The sequence below is a fragment of the Lytechinus variegatus genome, chromosome 8 (genome assembly GCF_018143015.1).
Source record: "Lytechinus variegatus isolate NC3 chromosome 8, Lvar_3.0, whole genome shotgun sequence".
Lineage (NCBI taxonomy): Eukaryota > Metazoa > Echinodermata > Echinoidea > Temnopleuroida > Toxopneustidae > Lytechinus > Lytechinus variegatus.
Window position 1 is genome coordinate 17,339,303 of NC_054747.1, and position 18,038 is coordinate 17,357,340.

General features: G+C 37.6%; 1 protein-coding gene across 1 annotated transcript in view; it reads left to right on the plus strand.

The window, feature by feature from the left end:
• LOC121420074 (histone-lysine N-methyltransferase PRDM9-like) overlaps window positions 1–18,038 on the plus strand; it is a 38,736-nt gene that overhangs the window by 11,353 nt on the left and 9,345 nt on the right. The window contains exon 4 of the mRNA XM_041614601.1: window positions 12,816–12,896. Within this exon, the coding sequence (XP_041470535.1) occupies window positions 12,816–12,896 (81 nt within the window). The remainder of the gene's footprint in view (window positions 1–12,815; window positions 12,897–18,038) is intronic.

The window sequence follows — 18,038 nt, forward strand, 5'->3', positions numbered from 1 at the left end:
GGTTCTATTCCAAGCCAAGTTGTGCTTTCCTTCAGCAAGAAATTTACCCACAATGTGCTGCACTCAACCCAGGTAAGGTAAATGGGTACCGGCAGGAAGTAATTCCTCAAAAAGCTGGGAGCACCGAAATCGGTGCTTGGCCAGGGTAATATAGGAGCACCTTGAACACCTACATGTAACAAGGTGAATACGTGCGCTATACAGTACAAATCCTGTATCATTTTCATTTATTTACATGTACTTGCTGCCTATTACCATTGGGTTAGAGTTTTAGAGGAGCCAGCCAATCTTGGTCGCCTAGAAGGGCGCGTACACAGAACTGTGACCTGCAGGTCTCCTCCTGATGTCCAATGTTTTGAATTTATAATTCTATATAAAAAGAAAAAGAATGAGGACAATACAGTAACAATTGTTTTTTTACACACACATATATATATATATATATATATATATATATATATATATATATATATGATTATTTTTTGGGGGGAAGTTCTTTTGCCACAGTAACCTGCTACATGTATATCCATGGGTTTCGGTCTATATACCAAGCTGAGAGTATGTTGCATTTGATTCGTTTAAACATGAAGTATGATGGTGGGCCCCAAGTCTGCGCACCTAACAATTTTAGTTAAGATTTAACATGTATTTCTTTTTATTTCACAAAATCTTTTGGTTAATAATGTTCCTTATATTATTAAGAGTAAGTGTACCAAATTTCTCATTGAAAAATTAAAGAAAATATAGGATTTTCTTGAAAAAAATCTTGAGCAGTCATTTTCAGATTGAAAAAATATTGTACCCCATGTCTGCGCACTCATTCACTTTGCAAACGATTTGGCGATTTTGAAGACAAAGGCTGCATTTTGAGGCTGTCACATGAAATGCCCTGAATTCATTATTTTTCCACCATTTTGAGTCGAATTTTTTAATGAATACCTGACTATGTATTGCATGTGTAAAGTTCGTGCTCGTTGCGCATCTTCTTTTCAGAGCTACTAAGTCTCGCGCATTATGCGTGAGACTCAAGCACTTTGGACTCTTGTTCATCCCCTCAAATCTCTGTCTCACGCAACTATCACAGCCTATCCCCATATACATTGTACACAATGTCTGTGATCTCACTCAGATTCACAGCAAATCTCACGCATACGATAGCTGGTCTTTGAACTTGGCATCTCTGAGCCTATCCCCGGGCCATATTCATTATACATTGTACACAATGTCTGTGATCTCACTCAGATTCACAGCAAATCTCACGCATAGCTGGTCTTTGAACTTGGCATCTCTGAGCCTATCCCCAGGCCATATTCATTATACATTGTACACAATGTCTGTGATCTCACTCAGATTCACAGCAAATCTCACGCATAGCTGGTCTTTGAACTTGGCATCTCTGTCTTTTACTAGAATCGCGCAGATACGCGGGTGCGCAGACTTGGGAGACCGCGCAGACATGGGGGAACTGACCATATTTACTTTTGACTCTTGCACTTTGGTGCATTCATGTAGTCACCGTTTCAAGAAACATATATGTGACCTGCCACCCAAAACCAACAATAAGAGGCTGTTCTCACTACGTTCCTAAAACTAGTTTAGTGGAAACTAGTTTAACGCGTAGTGAGAACGGTCAAAGTGGTCTTGGAAGCGATCTTCCAAACCAGTTTGGAAAACCACCTCGCGATGTAGTTTTCAAGATCGCTTTGCCTCATTAAACTGGTTTTAGCGTAAGTGCGGACACAACCGTTCTTCGGGAAGCGATCTTCGCACATTTTGAGCGAGCTACACCACACGACAGGTGTAGAATACCTATGCTGCGGTTTCGAATTTCGCGCGAAACGTGTCACCCCACTGAGAGCGTTTCCATAGCAACAAGAGCGCTTTACGTGAAGTGATTTTGAAAACCACTTTCGTGTGATCAAGTGGGAACGGTAGCAATGCGATCTTCCAAACTGGTTTCCTGGATCGGCTTCCAGTAAACTAGTTTTAGAAAGCGAATGAGAACGGCCTTTAAGTCGACCAAAATGAATATTGATATTTTTATTGAGCATGAAAATTCACTTTCTATGCTTTAAAGTGAAATATAATGTCTTGAAATTGACCAACAATAACCATTACAAGTGCTTGATTGAATGCAGAGGAAATTCAGCAAGAGCTTTATAAAACAATGAGAAAACAAGGTTTTGAAGTTCAGGGTTCATTCAAGCATGAGATGTGCATACTTTGTAATCTCATACGCTTTTCACACTGCACTTTATTTCCTTAACCCTTGGAAATTGATTGGTGGGGCTAGGGGGGGTCTTAGCCCCCCCAATTTCCTGGGGTTAAGCTTATCCCACTTCGTTTTCACACTACTTTTTAGCAGAAGTGGGCTAGCTCGGTAAATAGTACGGTTCTATCTGGCCCTGCAAAAAAGCAGGGTTAGGCGGCTTATTGTGCTAGCACTAAACTTGCGTTGCTAAGAGATGCTAAGAGATGCAGTGTGAAAACGAAACAGGGCTCAGGAAAGTGGAAGGAAAGGAAAGCATTAGCCAATCACAGAAGTCGAATTGCACATTAATCACACTCTGTATGATAAAATCATCAATATTCATGAGCTGAGGGATAGTCCGGGGTTAAGCAGATAGTATGTGAGCAGATAGTATGGGTTAAGAAAGACAGTGTGAAAAAAAAAAGATAGTATACTATGGGGTTAAGGAAATGCAGTGTGAAAAGCATATCAGTGAAACTTCCAAGCAGTCCGAAAAAGTAGTGTCCAAGAAACTCTTGGTTCTTTTCTTTTGTTCAACTTCATGACTTCAAATTTTAACAGAATGAAGAAGAAGAATTGCTATTTCAGATAAGCTATTTTTTTTTTTTTGTAGACTATACTATTTTGGCCATTTACAGAGAAGCTTACCCGGTGACTAATTGGTGGTTTTGGGGTGATAAATATGTGGAATTAAGACAGGAGAGATAATCTGAAATTTATATTCTTAAAAGTCAAGTCCACCTCATAAAAAATGTTGATTTGAATAAACAGAGAAAAATTTGACAAGCATAATGCTGAAATGTCATCAAAATCGGTTGTGAAATATGACATTTCAAAGTTTGGCTTAGTTATTCTTCTCAAAATAGTTATATGCACTATTTAGTCACATGCAAATGAGAGAATCGATGATGTCCCTCACTCACTATTTCTTTTGTTTTTTATTGTTTGAGTTGTACAATATTTCAATTTTTTACAGATTTGACAATAAGGACCAACTTGACTGAAGCATATAATATTGAATAATCATATAAACTCCACTTGTTTAGGGAGAAATAAAACTTTGTTTCACAGGACAATGAGAAGAAAATAAGAATATTTCATATTTCATGGAATAGAATACAAAGGAAAAAGTGGGTGAGTAATGTCATCAGTTCCCTCATTTGCATAACGACCGGATGTGCATATAATTATAAGTATAATGTGAAATTAAGCGAAACTTTAAAACTTTCTAATTTTACATCCGATTTCGATGAAATTTTCATTGTCATTCTCGTTGGATTTTTCTCTTTTTATTCAAAAGGATGTTTTGTTGGGGTGGACTTATCCTTTAAGAGAAATAGAAAGGAGAGTAGAAATGAAAGCTTGGTACAGAAAAAGATATACAGTGTATTCTCTATCAACGTTGAGAAATCATCAAATTCATGTAAAACTCTGAATCTTTGCTTTGATATTGTCTTCCAAGTTCCAAATTAGGATGATATTGATTGCATAAACATACACTTTTTTATATACATGTAGATAATGTCCTGTCATCTCATGTACCGTATTCATTTTTATAACATGTTATGTTTGCTTTGTTGCACATAAAATCCTCAAATTGGAGGCAAAAAAACAAAAATGTTGCATTTGGTATTGATTTGAACTCACTATTCTAAGGCAATAAAACATAAGACTATTTGGCATAATATTGAAATATTGATATTTATTGAAATTGCAATTCCTTTTTCACTATGGAATCAATCAATTTAATGCATTTTAATGTTTGATTGTGTTAAAGGTATTGTTTAACTTTGTGAGCAGCTGATTTAAAAAGTTCTCAAACCAAGATTAAACATGTGTGCATGTATTAGAACTAATAAACCCTGAGAAACAACCATTATTGAGAATGAAAAGCTAAAACTACAAGGCAAACCTCGATTTTGTAAGTAGGCGTCTTATAGACACCTAAATAGTACACGTAAGTGTATGGGATGAAATTAAGATGGTGTTTCCGGTCACATTATATTTCAATTTTTGAAGCACTAAATAATTATTTTCAAACGCGATTTTTTTCTTGGCTTCATTTTTTTAACATATCACAGACACAGGTGACAAATGTGACCTAGCTCAGATTTTTTAAAAGTCAAACCAATGTTAACCAATTACTTTAACTCATTTATATACAGTATTGTTATTTAAAAAAAAATGACCACTCGTCTGATCGGGCAAGTGAGTTTGTCGTGTCTTGATATGGTCCAACCATCATTTTGTCCTCAATTTCATTTTTTTTTATTATAAAGTACACATGCCATGATGCCACTGTGTAAAACAAAATGTATGAGTTCACTGTGCAGCAGGGAAAAAAAGAAAACAATGGGGGCTCAAGGGGATCTCGCCCCCTAAATACTCAAAAGAGCCCTGGAAATTGATTTTTTTTAAGGGAACTCTGGAGAATCTCCCATTCACTGTATATTGTGTAAAGTAGCCCCTCCCCCCCCAAAAAAAGAAGAAGAGAAAATGGTAATAGAATTAATTAATTGATTTAATGAAGAATAGAATAAAGAATGATAACAGATATACATGTAAAAGCAAATTAGAATGCATGAATGAATGAATGAATGAATGAATGAAAAGAATACAAAATTTTTCCTGTGAAGTCTCAGATTTCAATTACACAAGTGATCATTATTTTTAAACTTAAAGTACCCAGGCTAAAACCAATGTATGAGTTTGAAGTTTGAACACTGTGCAGACTTAATAGATTTTAATTACACAAGTGATAATATTTTTTTTATTTAATAGTACAAGTACACAGGCCACTAAATTTAAGAGATATGTTACTTGTACTGTACATTCTCAAATTGCATGACTCTCAATGAAAAATAATGAGGAACCCAGGATATGTTGGAAAGCAAGTAGTGTAGGATAGCTCTTCATAGTCATGCTGGAAATTTGAAGAAAAAGTTGAATAGGCTACATGTTAACGTCAGTTAGACCAAATAGTTTATTAGAGACCTTTCGTTTTCTGTGACGGGCCATGTGGACGTACGAGATTAAGGAATTTTGGGAGTGCTGCGCATGCGCGAAGTAATCTGTGACGAGCCTTCTCGTTCACTGCCCAAATCTGTGACTCGTATTTGAGGGTTTTGACGTTCGGTGTCATAGTGCTCGAACGAGCGCTAGTTCGTACATGATGACGTCATCCAAGGGCTGGTAAACTGCAAATTACTGCTTGTTACCAGCTTTTCCATTTACATATTAATAGTGTGTCCTGATTTCCAAACAACTGTGTTTTTTCAGCTTTTTGCCCAAGAGTGCAAATGTTGCACCCACAGTCGCCTCACCCGGTTCGTAGCGTGATGCTACGCCTGATTCTCCGGCAGTATCGGCCCATGGCCCGCTCGCTATCACACTGGTATATGCTGTGGCCTGGTACGGGTACGTCGACTTAAATCGAAACTGTTTTCATCAATGTACGAACGTGATACTGAACAAGCGGTGGCACCACTTCCAGTGAACTAGGAATACGTTGCAGTCGCAGACAATCGAAAGCTTATTAGTATACAGACTGGTTGTAGACAAATGGGGCATTGCAAGAAACTTGTGATCAATTGCAAGTCTATTTTCGGTCCCAAAAATTAAGCATAAGTCTTGAAATTAATTGCGAGTTAGCGATTGATTGTGTATCTGCTTTTCGAAACACGGAGTGTGATCTGATTTGCTACAATTTAGAAATTGATATTTATTTTAAACTTGCAATAGAATATTTGCAATTGATTTCAAATATTTTCTTGCAACACCCCAACGTCAGTGGGATGAGGCCTAATGGAAAGTAGACAAACTGGGCCGTGGACGAAGTGAGATTAGACCATTCTGGACGAGAATCACGAAACCATGGGCCAATTGCATAAAAGTAAGTTTGCCATCCAGTGGTAACTACCATGGTAACGCTGATCAACAGCGAATCAGAATCAAGGATTCCATGTTAGTTACCATTGATTGGGAAAGTTACCATAATGGTGCAACGTCATTATCTTCTTTTCCTTCCTCCGATCATGTCAGAGATCAAAACAAATCGTCATCTTCTTCCTCCGCTTTTGTCGGAGATCAAAACAAATTCTGTCATCAGTGTAGCTTGCAGAATTTGTCCACGTGCCGGCCACATACAAATTTTAATGTATTTTTTTTTTTTTGAATATCTTCCGATCTGATATCCGAAACGATTTCGATTTTAGGAGCAAAACTTCCAAACAGAACTCCGATCCCGTTATTGCTCTAACTTACAACATTAATGGTAGGACCCATCGGTGAAGAAGACATAAAGTGGTTGCAGTCTGGATGGCAATATACATGGATCTCAGGGATGATGTCATTGTCCTGCAACTTCAGGGAATAATTTTCCTGGGGCCCGTTGCAGAAAGAGTTGCAGAAAGAGTTGCAATCAATCGCAACTCCAAAAATCATGCGCAACTTGATTTTCAACCAATCAACAGCGCGCATTTTTGACTTGCGATTGATTTTTTTACTTGCGTTTAAACGCAACTCTTTTTGCAACGGGCCCCTGGTATCGCATCGCAGTTTGCTCCACATTTTTGAAAGACTTCTATGCATAAAGTCTTTTGTATAGCATTTTTACATTATTATACATGTAGTTGGGAGCTTTTCTCTTATGACCAAAAATGCTATTCAAATTTGTAAAGCAAAATTATTCTCTGAACTTTCCTGCACTTGTCTATGATAAAGGTTTAAGGCCTCTTTGTTTTCTTTATTGTATACCCATTGCCCATTTTACAAGCATTGTGAAATTTGATTGTGTATTCATATTGAGAAATCCATCCCTTAAAATAAAATTTATTTACTTTATTAAAAAATGGAGAGACCTTTCAATATGGAGATGCTTGAGAAAAGGTGACTTAAAAAAAAACATTAGCCATTTCATACCATATGCAGTGGGGATTGATTTATTTTCTGAAAAAATTAACCTATAAATCTCTGTCATGGCATCAGACAATATGGCGGATCCTTTCTGCAGCAGTTTCGAAGACAGCAACGATTTCACATGAATTCCCTATGCTCGAATGTTATTTACATGTAGACATACAATTTTGACACATTGAGAAATGTTGAGCACTGTGCTTTGTACACATCTGTTGGAGTAATGGTAGAGAAAACATACACAATAGTTTGTCTATCATTTTCTATAGTCTATCTTGGTACATTGTCAAAGCGCAGGTAGCTATTAAATGCTTTCAATGAATTCGCAGGGCTCTAATTCACTAAAAAAAAAAAACGTTATATACTTGTTAAGCCCGTGCAACACTATTTGCTAGACTTTGTACTCTTGTTTAAAAGAGATTTTTGACTTCATGGGCCAGGGTGCCCTACATTTACTTCAAGCATTATCAAACCTATTAACTGTCTGATTTACAGGCTTTCATATTAAGAATACCTCTAATTTCCTCTTTTCATCCTTTGCGTCTTAATTTTCTGCCTGTATTTCCTTTCCCTTCTTCATATTACACATGGTGAATGGTAAACCTTCTCCACGTTATAAACTCCAGCATGCAAACTGACTAGATCATCTGAAGCTTCCTATTAATTAAATGCAGGGCCATTTAGCTTTTCATAGTGAGTGGGTGGCCTGTCTACCTTTTATAGCATCGGTAGGGTTAATAATTTTTATCTGTTGTTACACCCATTATTGGGGGGAAATTCTGATGATTAAACCAAGGTTTACCCCTTGTCTAAACTGATTTTAATAATTCAAACCACACTTTTAAGGAACGCTGGCTTTGTAATTCCATATTCGTGGCAATAAAAATGTAATAATAGTAATATGTCCATTTATATAGCGTAGTTACTATGTGCATATACTCAACTGCGCTGATTATTACCCCGACTGTAGCTGAGCCGCCATATTAATAGGCGCTAAAGCATTCAAGGAATAAATCCTCCCAGGTACCCATTCACCTCACCTGGGTTGAGTGCAGCACAATGTGGATAAATTTCTTGCCGAAGGATATTATGCCATGGCTGGGATTCGAGCCCACGACCCTCTGTTTCAAAGTCCGTAGACTAGTCCACTGGGCCACAAGGCTTTACAACATGTACCATTTATTTCATTAAAACTCGTTATATTTCTGTGTTTTCCTATTTCCATTTCACATCTCAATTATCCTTTTCACATCTTTTTGCGGCAGGATAAGAATAATTTTTGCAATTGGTGAACGAGTTAACAACTGGCACTCCGTAAAAGTGTGGCTTATTAAGTGAACCCAGGTTAATGGCTATGGTACACTGGACAAATGTTTAATGTTTCAAGGAATATTGATCCCACCACACACAAACACACTAATCGAATAACTTCACTTCAACTCTGGATTTAACACCATACCCTACACTAAACCTAACACCACTGACCAGGGGCCCGTTGCAGAAAGAGTTGCAATCAATCGCAACTCTAAAAATCAGGCGCAACTTGATTTTCAACCAATCAACAGCGCGCATTTGGGACTTGCGATTGATTTTTTTGATTTGCGTTTAAACCCAACTCTTTCTGCAACAGACCTCAGACCTGGTATAATACCCTAATATTGCAACCCTAACAACAACCCTACAACTTAGAGGAGAGAATTCTCGGAGCAATTGTCGTAGGAGCAAATGCTGTGTCACAGGGAGGGCATTACCAAGTCCAGAGTGGGTATCACTCTAGCACACAATAGCACAAAAAATGTCTGGGTTTTTTGGTAGCGTTAAAAAGGAGGAGGCGTGATGCACAGTTCAGTCAGTAGACCAGTAGTTTCGCAATCTGGTGACTTGCGTTTGGTTCCCATTTTTTACAAAGAGAGTGTACTTTGATTTTTGTCTCACCTGCATAGCAGAGTGAGACTATAGGCGCTGCTTTTCCGACGGCGGCGGCGTCAACACCAAATCTTAATAATAACCAAAGGTTAAGTTTTTTAAATGATAGCATAACTTAGAAAGTATATGGACCTAGTTCATGAAACTTGGCCATAAGTTTAATCAAGTATTACTGAACATCCAGCTTTAGTTTCATGTCACATGACCAAGGTCAAAGGTCATTTAGGGTCAATGAACTTAGACCATGTTGGGGGAATCAACATAAAAATCTTAACCTAAGGTTAAGTTTTTGAAATGTCATCATAACTTAGAAAATGAAACTTGGACATAAAGTTTATCAAGTATCACTGAACATCCTGCATCCTGCGAATTGGGGGTATCTGTTGAATTAACTTTGAAAGTTTATGGATCTGATTCATGAAACTTAGACATTATAGTAATCAAGATTCAGGTCACATGATCAAGGTCAAAGGTCATTTAGGGTCAATGAACTTTCCCTAATTGGGGGTATTTGTTGAATTATCATCATAACTTTGAAAGTATGTTGGTCTAGTTCATAAAACTTGGAAATAAGAGTAACCAAGTATCACTGAACATCTTTTGCGAGTTATAGTAGTTTTCAAAGTCAGCATTGCTGCTATATTGAATCACGTGATGCAGGTGAGACCGCCAAAGGCATTCCACTTGTTATAAAGGGCATCGAGCCATGGTAAAGTGGTTCTGACTCTAGCCTTGTAAACAGAGGATTGTGTGTTCAATCCCACTGTGGTCTAGCGTCCTTTGGCAAGGCATTAATCCACACTTTGCCACTCTCGACCCTGGTGCTAAATGGGCACTCGGTAGGATGCGAAAGTTATTGTATGTTTGAATTTGCCAGTGCCATTATGAGGCTGGGATGAACGCAAGGAATGCTCCCCAGGGAGTTGAAATTATGTTCTTTTCTTGCAAGATTGAAATGAATCCAATGACCAGGGTAATAGTATGCTGCAAAGCGCTTTGAGCCATTATGGGAAAAGTGCTAAAAAACCAGCTATTATTACCAGGTCCCCCCAAAAGGACCTTAAGCCTTGGGTCAGACTCTGGTGACTTTACCCAAGGAGGTCTCCTTGCTTTACCAATCATTCATACTTTTTAAGCAATCATATAAAAAATGAAGACCTTAAGGTGGTGTCACACCTTGGCGTTTTAGACAGCGTATGCCCGACGTATCAAAATTTCTCTAAAACGTCGGCATACGCTGAACTTTGATATTTTTTTTTCAACTCTGGGCGTATACTTAGCGTTTTCATAACGAGTTGGACGTATACATAACGTATTAGTGACTTATATCGAACGCTTCGTTAACTTATAAGTAACGTATTCCAACGAATGCTTAGCGTTTTGCTGGCGTACACAACTTATGCCCTACGATAGCCTAACTTACGCATAGCGCGCGGCAGCGTATCGCTGACGAACACGTGTCGTAGCATATAAAAAGGCTGCCGCTCGACTATTCAAATCATAACTGCACGATACATCACCGTATCAACACCACCGCCATGCCGAAGAAAACTCCTGTGAACCTTACCTTTATATACTAATTCCTATAAACGTTGTCAATACGCCATTATACGGTAGCTGTAAGTTATGAACACGTTCAGTAAGTTTTGTGGTCGTTCGGAGCACGTCTTCATACGTCAATATACGTTGGAGTTAAGTTACACATACGTTCAAAGCATGTTACTCATAGGTTAGAAGTAAGTTTTAGGGTACGCTGGACATTATCTCGACGTACATCGACTTATGAGTAACTCACGAGTAACGTGTGTCAACGTGTATCAACGATCGAGTAACTTGCCTACAACTTATGACTCGCGTATGCGGGACGTATGAGCCATACGCTGGCATACGTCGAAAAATTTTGTGCTTGCACAAAATTTTCGACGACCTCGCCGTATGACGACGTATACCAGCGTGTTTTAGCGTACTCTTAACGTATGCAAAACTTGCCCGTAACGTGTTTGGACGTACGCCAGCGTATTCGCCAAATTCCTCATAGGTCGGGCATACGCTGTCTAAAACGCCAAGGTGTGACAGCGCCTTTAGTTTATGATGTGTTAGGGAATTATTTTGGGGGTATGTCAAAGACCACAGAGATCATGATATAAGAATATAAGTTTTTGCAATATTTAAAGAACTGTTAAGGGTTCCACTTGAAATTTTGTATATTGGAAGAAGATTACAAGGTCAAGGGTCACTCACAGAGGTCATTATACATGTACATGTACTTATTAAAGTTATGTTATGTTCTTTTGAGAACTAAAAACACTATTTGAGGGTCCAACATACATAAAGTACAAGCCAACAAAACAATTTTTGGGGTTTCTCTTATGTTGTTTGCATTGTTCACACTGAATATAACCAGCAGCATAATGCCAAGCCACATACCACTGAATTAGATTCTTCTTTTTTATTGATGTATGTCGATATTTTTTCATTTTTGTTTATTAAAGTTAAGCAACCTTGAATTGCTCTGCAATTGAATGCTGTCTGCCGTATGTGTATAGCTGTTTGTTCATATTCAGTCTGCTATTAAACATGACCTGCTTTAGTTTAACCTTCTGAATCGATGCCCTCCTTCTATCACCCATTTAATCTCCATCTGCCCCCATCCTCCCTCCTTTTTTTTTAATTAATGGAGCATTGTGGCCCAGTGTATTAGTCTTTGGACATTGAAATAAAAGGTCATGGGTTCAACTCCAAACCATGGTATGATTTCCTTCAGCAACCGAAAATGTTCTTTCAGAGTCTAGAAAGACGTGGATATTCTTCGGTTTTATATCGTTTCCAACTAAATCATAATACTTTCATGGAAAATGGGAAAATAGATGGCAATTTAATGGATGTAAAGATGTAGAATATGAAATTTTGGCAACTTTTTTGGAAGGTTTTTTGTCTCACCTGCATAGCAGAGTGAGACTATACTGTAGGTGCCGCTTTTCCGATGGTGGCGATGTCAACATCAAATCTTAACCGCTCAGTAGCCATCCGTCCGTAAACTTTTCCTTGTAAAGCGATAACTTCAGTTTAACTTCACATAGGCTCATATAATTTGGTGTGTAGAATACTAGCATGGATCCCAGGAAGCCTATTGATTTTGAGGTCAAAAGGTCAAAGGTCAAGGTCACACTGACATGTTTTCATCTTACCCTGCTGCAGACCTTGTAAACACGATAACCTCAAGTTTAAACTAGGCTCATATAATTTGGTGTGTATGATACTAGCATGGATCTCAGCAATGCTATTGATTTTGAGGTCAGAAGGCCAAAGGTGAAGTCGCCACCTTCCACTTTTCTTGCTTGACCAATATCTCAATTTTACGTGTTACAGGCTGGCGTATTATGTGCTCGCCTTAGCGATACTCTTGTGGTCAAATGGCTATCGAAGTGGGAAAATGTTTATGCTTTTAATGGTCGTGTGAACAGCATTTAACATTTTGACTCTGCTCTATTCCCTCCATTGTACTTGTCTAAAGCACAGAAATTTTCCACCCCTCCCCTCTTGAATAGCTATTATAAAACTATTTATTATAAAGTAAATATTTTTTTAGTGTCTTCAGATTCACATCCATTTTAATTCTTGATATTCATGTTGACATATGACTTTATTTATTTTTTCTTGAACAAATAGTCTGCTTTGTTTGATTTTGTTCATGAATGTATGTGTCTGCTTTTGTTTTCTCCAGACAATGCAGTGTTTGATGATGGACAAGCCGCCAGGAGAAGGATGTATGTGCAATCTAGCATGCCTGATGATCGCTATATTTGTAAGTAAAAGGAATAGAACAAATTTTCATCTTTCCGCAAAATTAATTTTCTTTTTACCTTGTGAGCTTTCGCCTATTCGTTTCTGCAGGCTTCTTCAGACTAGCGCTGACTCGCCATAGATGGGGTTGTAGCGGATCTCCATCGCATTAATGATCGCAATATTCAAATGGCCCTAAATTTCTCATTATTTGTCAGATTTTTCTCAAACCTTTGGTTGATCTGTTACTCTTATTTTCCTCTTTTCACACAAGCTTTCTTGTTCCAAAGTTTTCATTTTCCTTTGATTTGGGGATTTGTGAGGTTTCAATTTTTTTTTGACTCACACGGTATAAAAAGTTTTATGAAATGGCCCCTGGTCTCATTTCTTGCCCACCCCCCCCCCCCCCTCCCCGATGAACAACACAATAATGCAATTTTCGTGGACACATGTATATCTCATGATCGGCCTGTTGTGTTTGATGTAGGTTGGGTCATACATATTTATCATGAACTCCTTTTTTTGTGGGTTCATGGCAAAAACATGCACTATTTCAATGCATTATGTATCATCACCCACGGGCCACGCCACAATAACGCTATGACTATAGAAATGGCATTCAATAGCTCGTTCAAAGGCTTCTATATGGTACAACAAACAAGAATGAAAGAATCATTTGATGCCCCTGTCTGGGCAAACAGGGCCTGGATGGAAATTTACCTTTCAATAGCCTTTTTTTCCATTAATGACGGAGTAGTCGAGTCTACCATACATCAGCCGTGAAATAATGTTGGTTTTTTTCATAGGCATGCTCTACATAAACTGACGAGGTGATTTCCTTTCTGGGAATACAGAAGTCGAAAGGGGCCAAAAAAGGGGCAGAGTGTATCTGACATTCGGTGCTCTCACACTCGCACGATCATGAATAAGGCGCGGTATTTGCTGGTTACGTACTTTTACGGAATTCTGCACGATCAGAAAATACTATTTTTACTATGTGAAAGTAAAATACTTGTAATATCCCAATATCCGAGCAGATATAGAGGTAGGGGTGTTTTGGCTCAGTGGTTAAGTCTTCGGACTTTGAACCACAAGATCCGGGGTTCAAATCCCACCACGGCACTAGCGTCCTTTGGCAAGGCGTGTATCTACATTTGTCACTCTCGACCCAGGTGTAGTAAATGGGTACCTAGTAGGAAGGAATTCCTTGAATGCTCGAGGTGCTAGAGCCGGGGTAACAGTATGCAGCACTTTATAGAAACATTTGTATTAAATTTTCAGATTTTCCTCATTATCTTTCAAACTGCATCTTGCTTCCTTCTAAGCTCAACATATGTCATGGGAAAATAGAATTCACACCACATATGTCAAGGTCAGGAGGAGATAGTGTGAAGTACATAAAGTGAAAAAGCTGAAAATTTGTATACAAAACAAATGGAGAGTTAGACCAAAAGCTTCAGTCTCTGTATTTTGGTTGTTCCGCTGAACTGCGTTGGCTCACTCACCAATACATAGACTGAAGAGCTTGGAGGCCCGTACGTACAGACAACGATTTACAGTAACGTTAGATCTAACATTCGGCGGAAACCTAATTTTCCGATCGTTTTTTTGTACACAAAATGTCACATTATGAAAAAGAAATCACATCCATATTTACGGAATAATGTTTAAAATTCAGAAATATCGTACCTTAGACCGCAGTTACCGCTTATTCCTTTCAAATGATGATTGAAACATCGTCATCTTCGATCCTTTCAGTGGTCAACGTAAGTTGCCATCTTGGATGACGTCATCATCCTTACAGATGGATTTACCAGTCGCTATATATTGCGATTTGTGCCGCTGCTTTGCGCTTGTAGATGTGCATGCGTTCGGAACTTGTCACTCGCATTGATTGCCCAGGATATCGAAAATTTAATCGGAAAGCCTTGATAAAAGCACAACTCGTTGAACAACACATGGCTGCCATGTTTTCCTCTCCGGCAGAAAAAAAAATAAGGAATAACCGGGGGGAATAACTCATCGGTAACATATATTTTCGATATTTTCTTCATTTATATAGCGCTTAATACATCGGAACGACGTCTCTAAGCACTTTACAGACATATTATTACCCCGGTCATCGGATCCTTGCATGCTCGCATACAATGTATGCACCTTCTCCACTCCCTGGGGAGCATTCCAACACTCAATTGCTAGGCATAGGCTTTCACATCCTACCGGGTACCCATTTAACTCCTGGGTCGAGAGTGGCAAAGTGTGGATTAACGCCTTGCCAAAGGACGCTAGGCCATGGTGGGATTCGAACACACGACCCTCTGATTACCAGGCGAGAGTCAGAACCGCTACACCACGGCGCTTAAGATTAAGAGTCTAACGAAAATAGTGGGCCTTCATTCAAGATAATATAATGTCATTTAGAATCTGAAAAAAATTAAAATCTGGACAAAACCCGTCCTCCGAATTGCCGACCAGATTACACATGCAGGCTCGCACTAAGACACTACCGTCGGTGAATGGGGATTATAGTAAAATGTCAGAAATTATTGAATAAATCCCCAGAAACGACGGTTATTCCTGTCTAATGGAGAGTTGTCCACAAAATCAGCCATTTTGAAGCACGTTTGCCAATTTGAGGATCCCACAGAAAGTACAACAAGACTCTTGAAATGTCCATAACTTGCTTATTTCATAACCAATTTTGATAAAACTACTTTTTTTATTGTTCCTCTTATTTTATTCTTTCAAATAAGATTGCTTCTCTTCTTGGGGTTTTGGTTTCCTTTAAGTTTATCCTCCTACCTCAACCCGTCCCTCCTCTTCTACACGCTCCTACTACATGTATGTCTTCTTCGGTCGCTCCCTTCTCTTTGCTACTCTGCTACTAAAAGTTTATCTGGTTTAGACAGAGAAAGCAGGAAATAGTTGAAGGTCTTCAAGTTCATATAATTAAGGGGTATTTTCATGAACCGAGAGGTGTGAACAGACCTATTGTGATTTTATTACAATAATAGTACTCAAACTACTATAGTTCTACTCACCCATGCTGGCCAAGTGCAGCCAGGTATGGCTTATTTATAAAGGTATAGTCAGCGAGAGAGATAGTAACGTTTTGGTAGCTCTTTCACCGATTCAAGAATTGTTTAGTTTGTATGCTGGTTAGCGTTCTGTCCAGTCATATTGCTGCCGTTGCCGTCCTGGTGTTGAGAACTCAAGATATGATTGGTAAATTTTCTTGATGTGTTTTTGATAGACTTGACCCAATGCAGAAGGTTCTGATAATTCAAGGGCTTGGGAAATTTTGCCATTGTAAATTTCTTAGTGAGCTTTATACAAAATAGAAATGAAATAAAATATTTTATAAAAGAAAATGCAATTTAGGGATGCATTTACTGTAATCTGTGCATCATCTGAAATTTTGATCTCCATGTTGCTCAGAAATGAACTTTTTTCATGATATTTTTCCTTGAAGAAACTTTGAAATATTCTATTCAAAGACTTTTTGGTACTTCAAAATAATTGAACCTTCAGATTAATGATCACTTTCTTCTTTTTATTTGTGCTGCTTGCGTGTATTTTTTTCTTACTGGCTTTTTCCTTTCTTTGTTGCAAATTTTTAACTATTAAGAAGACTTCACAAGTTTATTTCACACAATTATCTTGTGCTTTGTTTTCCTTTTTTTGTCTTGCTTTTATTTTTATCGGAGGGTATAAGCATTACTTTTACTGTTGAATTCTCAGATTTTGTTGGTTTCTTTTTCATTTTAATCACTTAAAATTGCTTCAATAATCTCTTTTGTTTCTTACTGCTCTGTGTATTTGTGGAAGAAAGAATCAAAGATTATTCCACTGTTATAGTATATGGAATAATTTATTTTTATTCTTTCTTTATGATGATCAGTTACTTTTTTGTTGTGAAAAAGTTGTGAAAAAGTTTTTTGGACTCTTATGTTGTAAATATGAATCTGAAAGACTTAAGGGCAAGTCCAAGAATTCGCGCGCGTTACGTATGGGACATTTCAGAGGCTTTAATGACCTGAAAAATAGTGATAAATGACGTTGATTAGATTGAATACCCTCATGATGGTAGACATCTAGGAGAAGAATAATTATGCAAAAAATTGTGACATATGACCTTGATCTTGACCTTTTAGAGCGAAAAGATGCGCCGTTACGTATGGGACGCAGAGAAAAGACAATTTTTAATACATTAGTTTCAAGTTGAGAATTCTCTGAAAGTATTTCACTTGACAACTTGAAACTTAGTGTGATAGAAGTCTCAATACTATAGTACATTTATGGCAAGTTTCATGTCATAAGCCAATTCCCTCTAATTACAGACTCTAATTAAACAAATTAATGACATGTTACGTATGGGACAGTTACGTATGGGACATTTTGTCCCCATAGAGAACGTACACAATTTTCCCCATAATTCAAAAATTGAAATAATTTAAAATATGGAAATAACAAAAGAGTTTCTTTCTTTTTAAATGTTCTACTGAGACATATTTGATATCACTGAAGGGGAAATTAGCCATTTCAACCTTTTTACTCCTTGTTTTTCATGGTTTTATGAATTTCTTATGTATTTCTATTGTTTATATTTTTTCATATTTTTCCATTTTCACATTTTTTGGGGCTTCATTTGTATTCATTAATCAGTATTCATAACAAATCAGTGTTTAAAAACTAAAGAAAAGGTAAATATTAAGTTTTTAGAGCACTCTTCAAATTTGTTTTTCTCCATTCACTTTGTACACAAATCTCCCCATTGACATTGTGTGTAAATGTCCCATACGTAACATGTTGTCCCATACATAACAATTTTTTAATTAACTTTTAATTAAAAAGTAAACTCCATTTTTGAAACTTTTTGTGGTATAACATTTTCATACTTAATAAATTAGAACTTCCCAGAGATGCAACAATACAAGTATTGTATTATGAGAAATAACTTAAAAAAACATCCTCAAAATGTTACGTATGGGACATTCCATCCTTGGACAAGACCTAATTTGCATAATTAATTAGATGACACCACTTTTTTCTGCCAAAAGTAATAAGATGTAAGGGGGTCCATGTCCCACTTATGACTGAATCTCAGAAGTTTTGTTTTCATTTTCTATGAGTTTTTATAATTGTCCCATACGTAACGCCCATT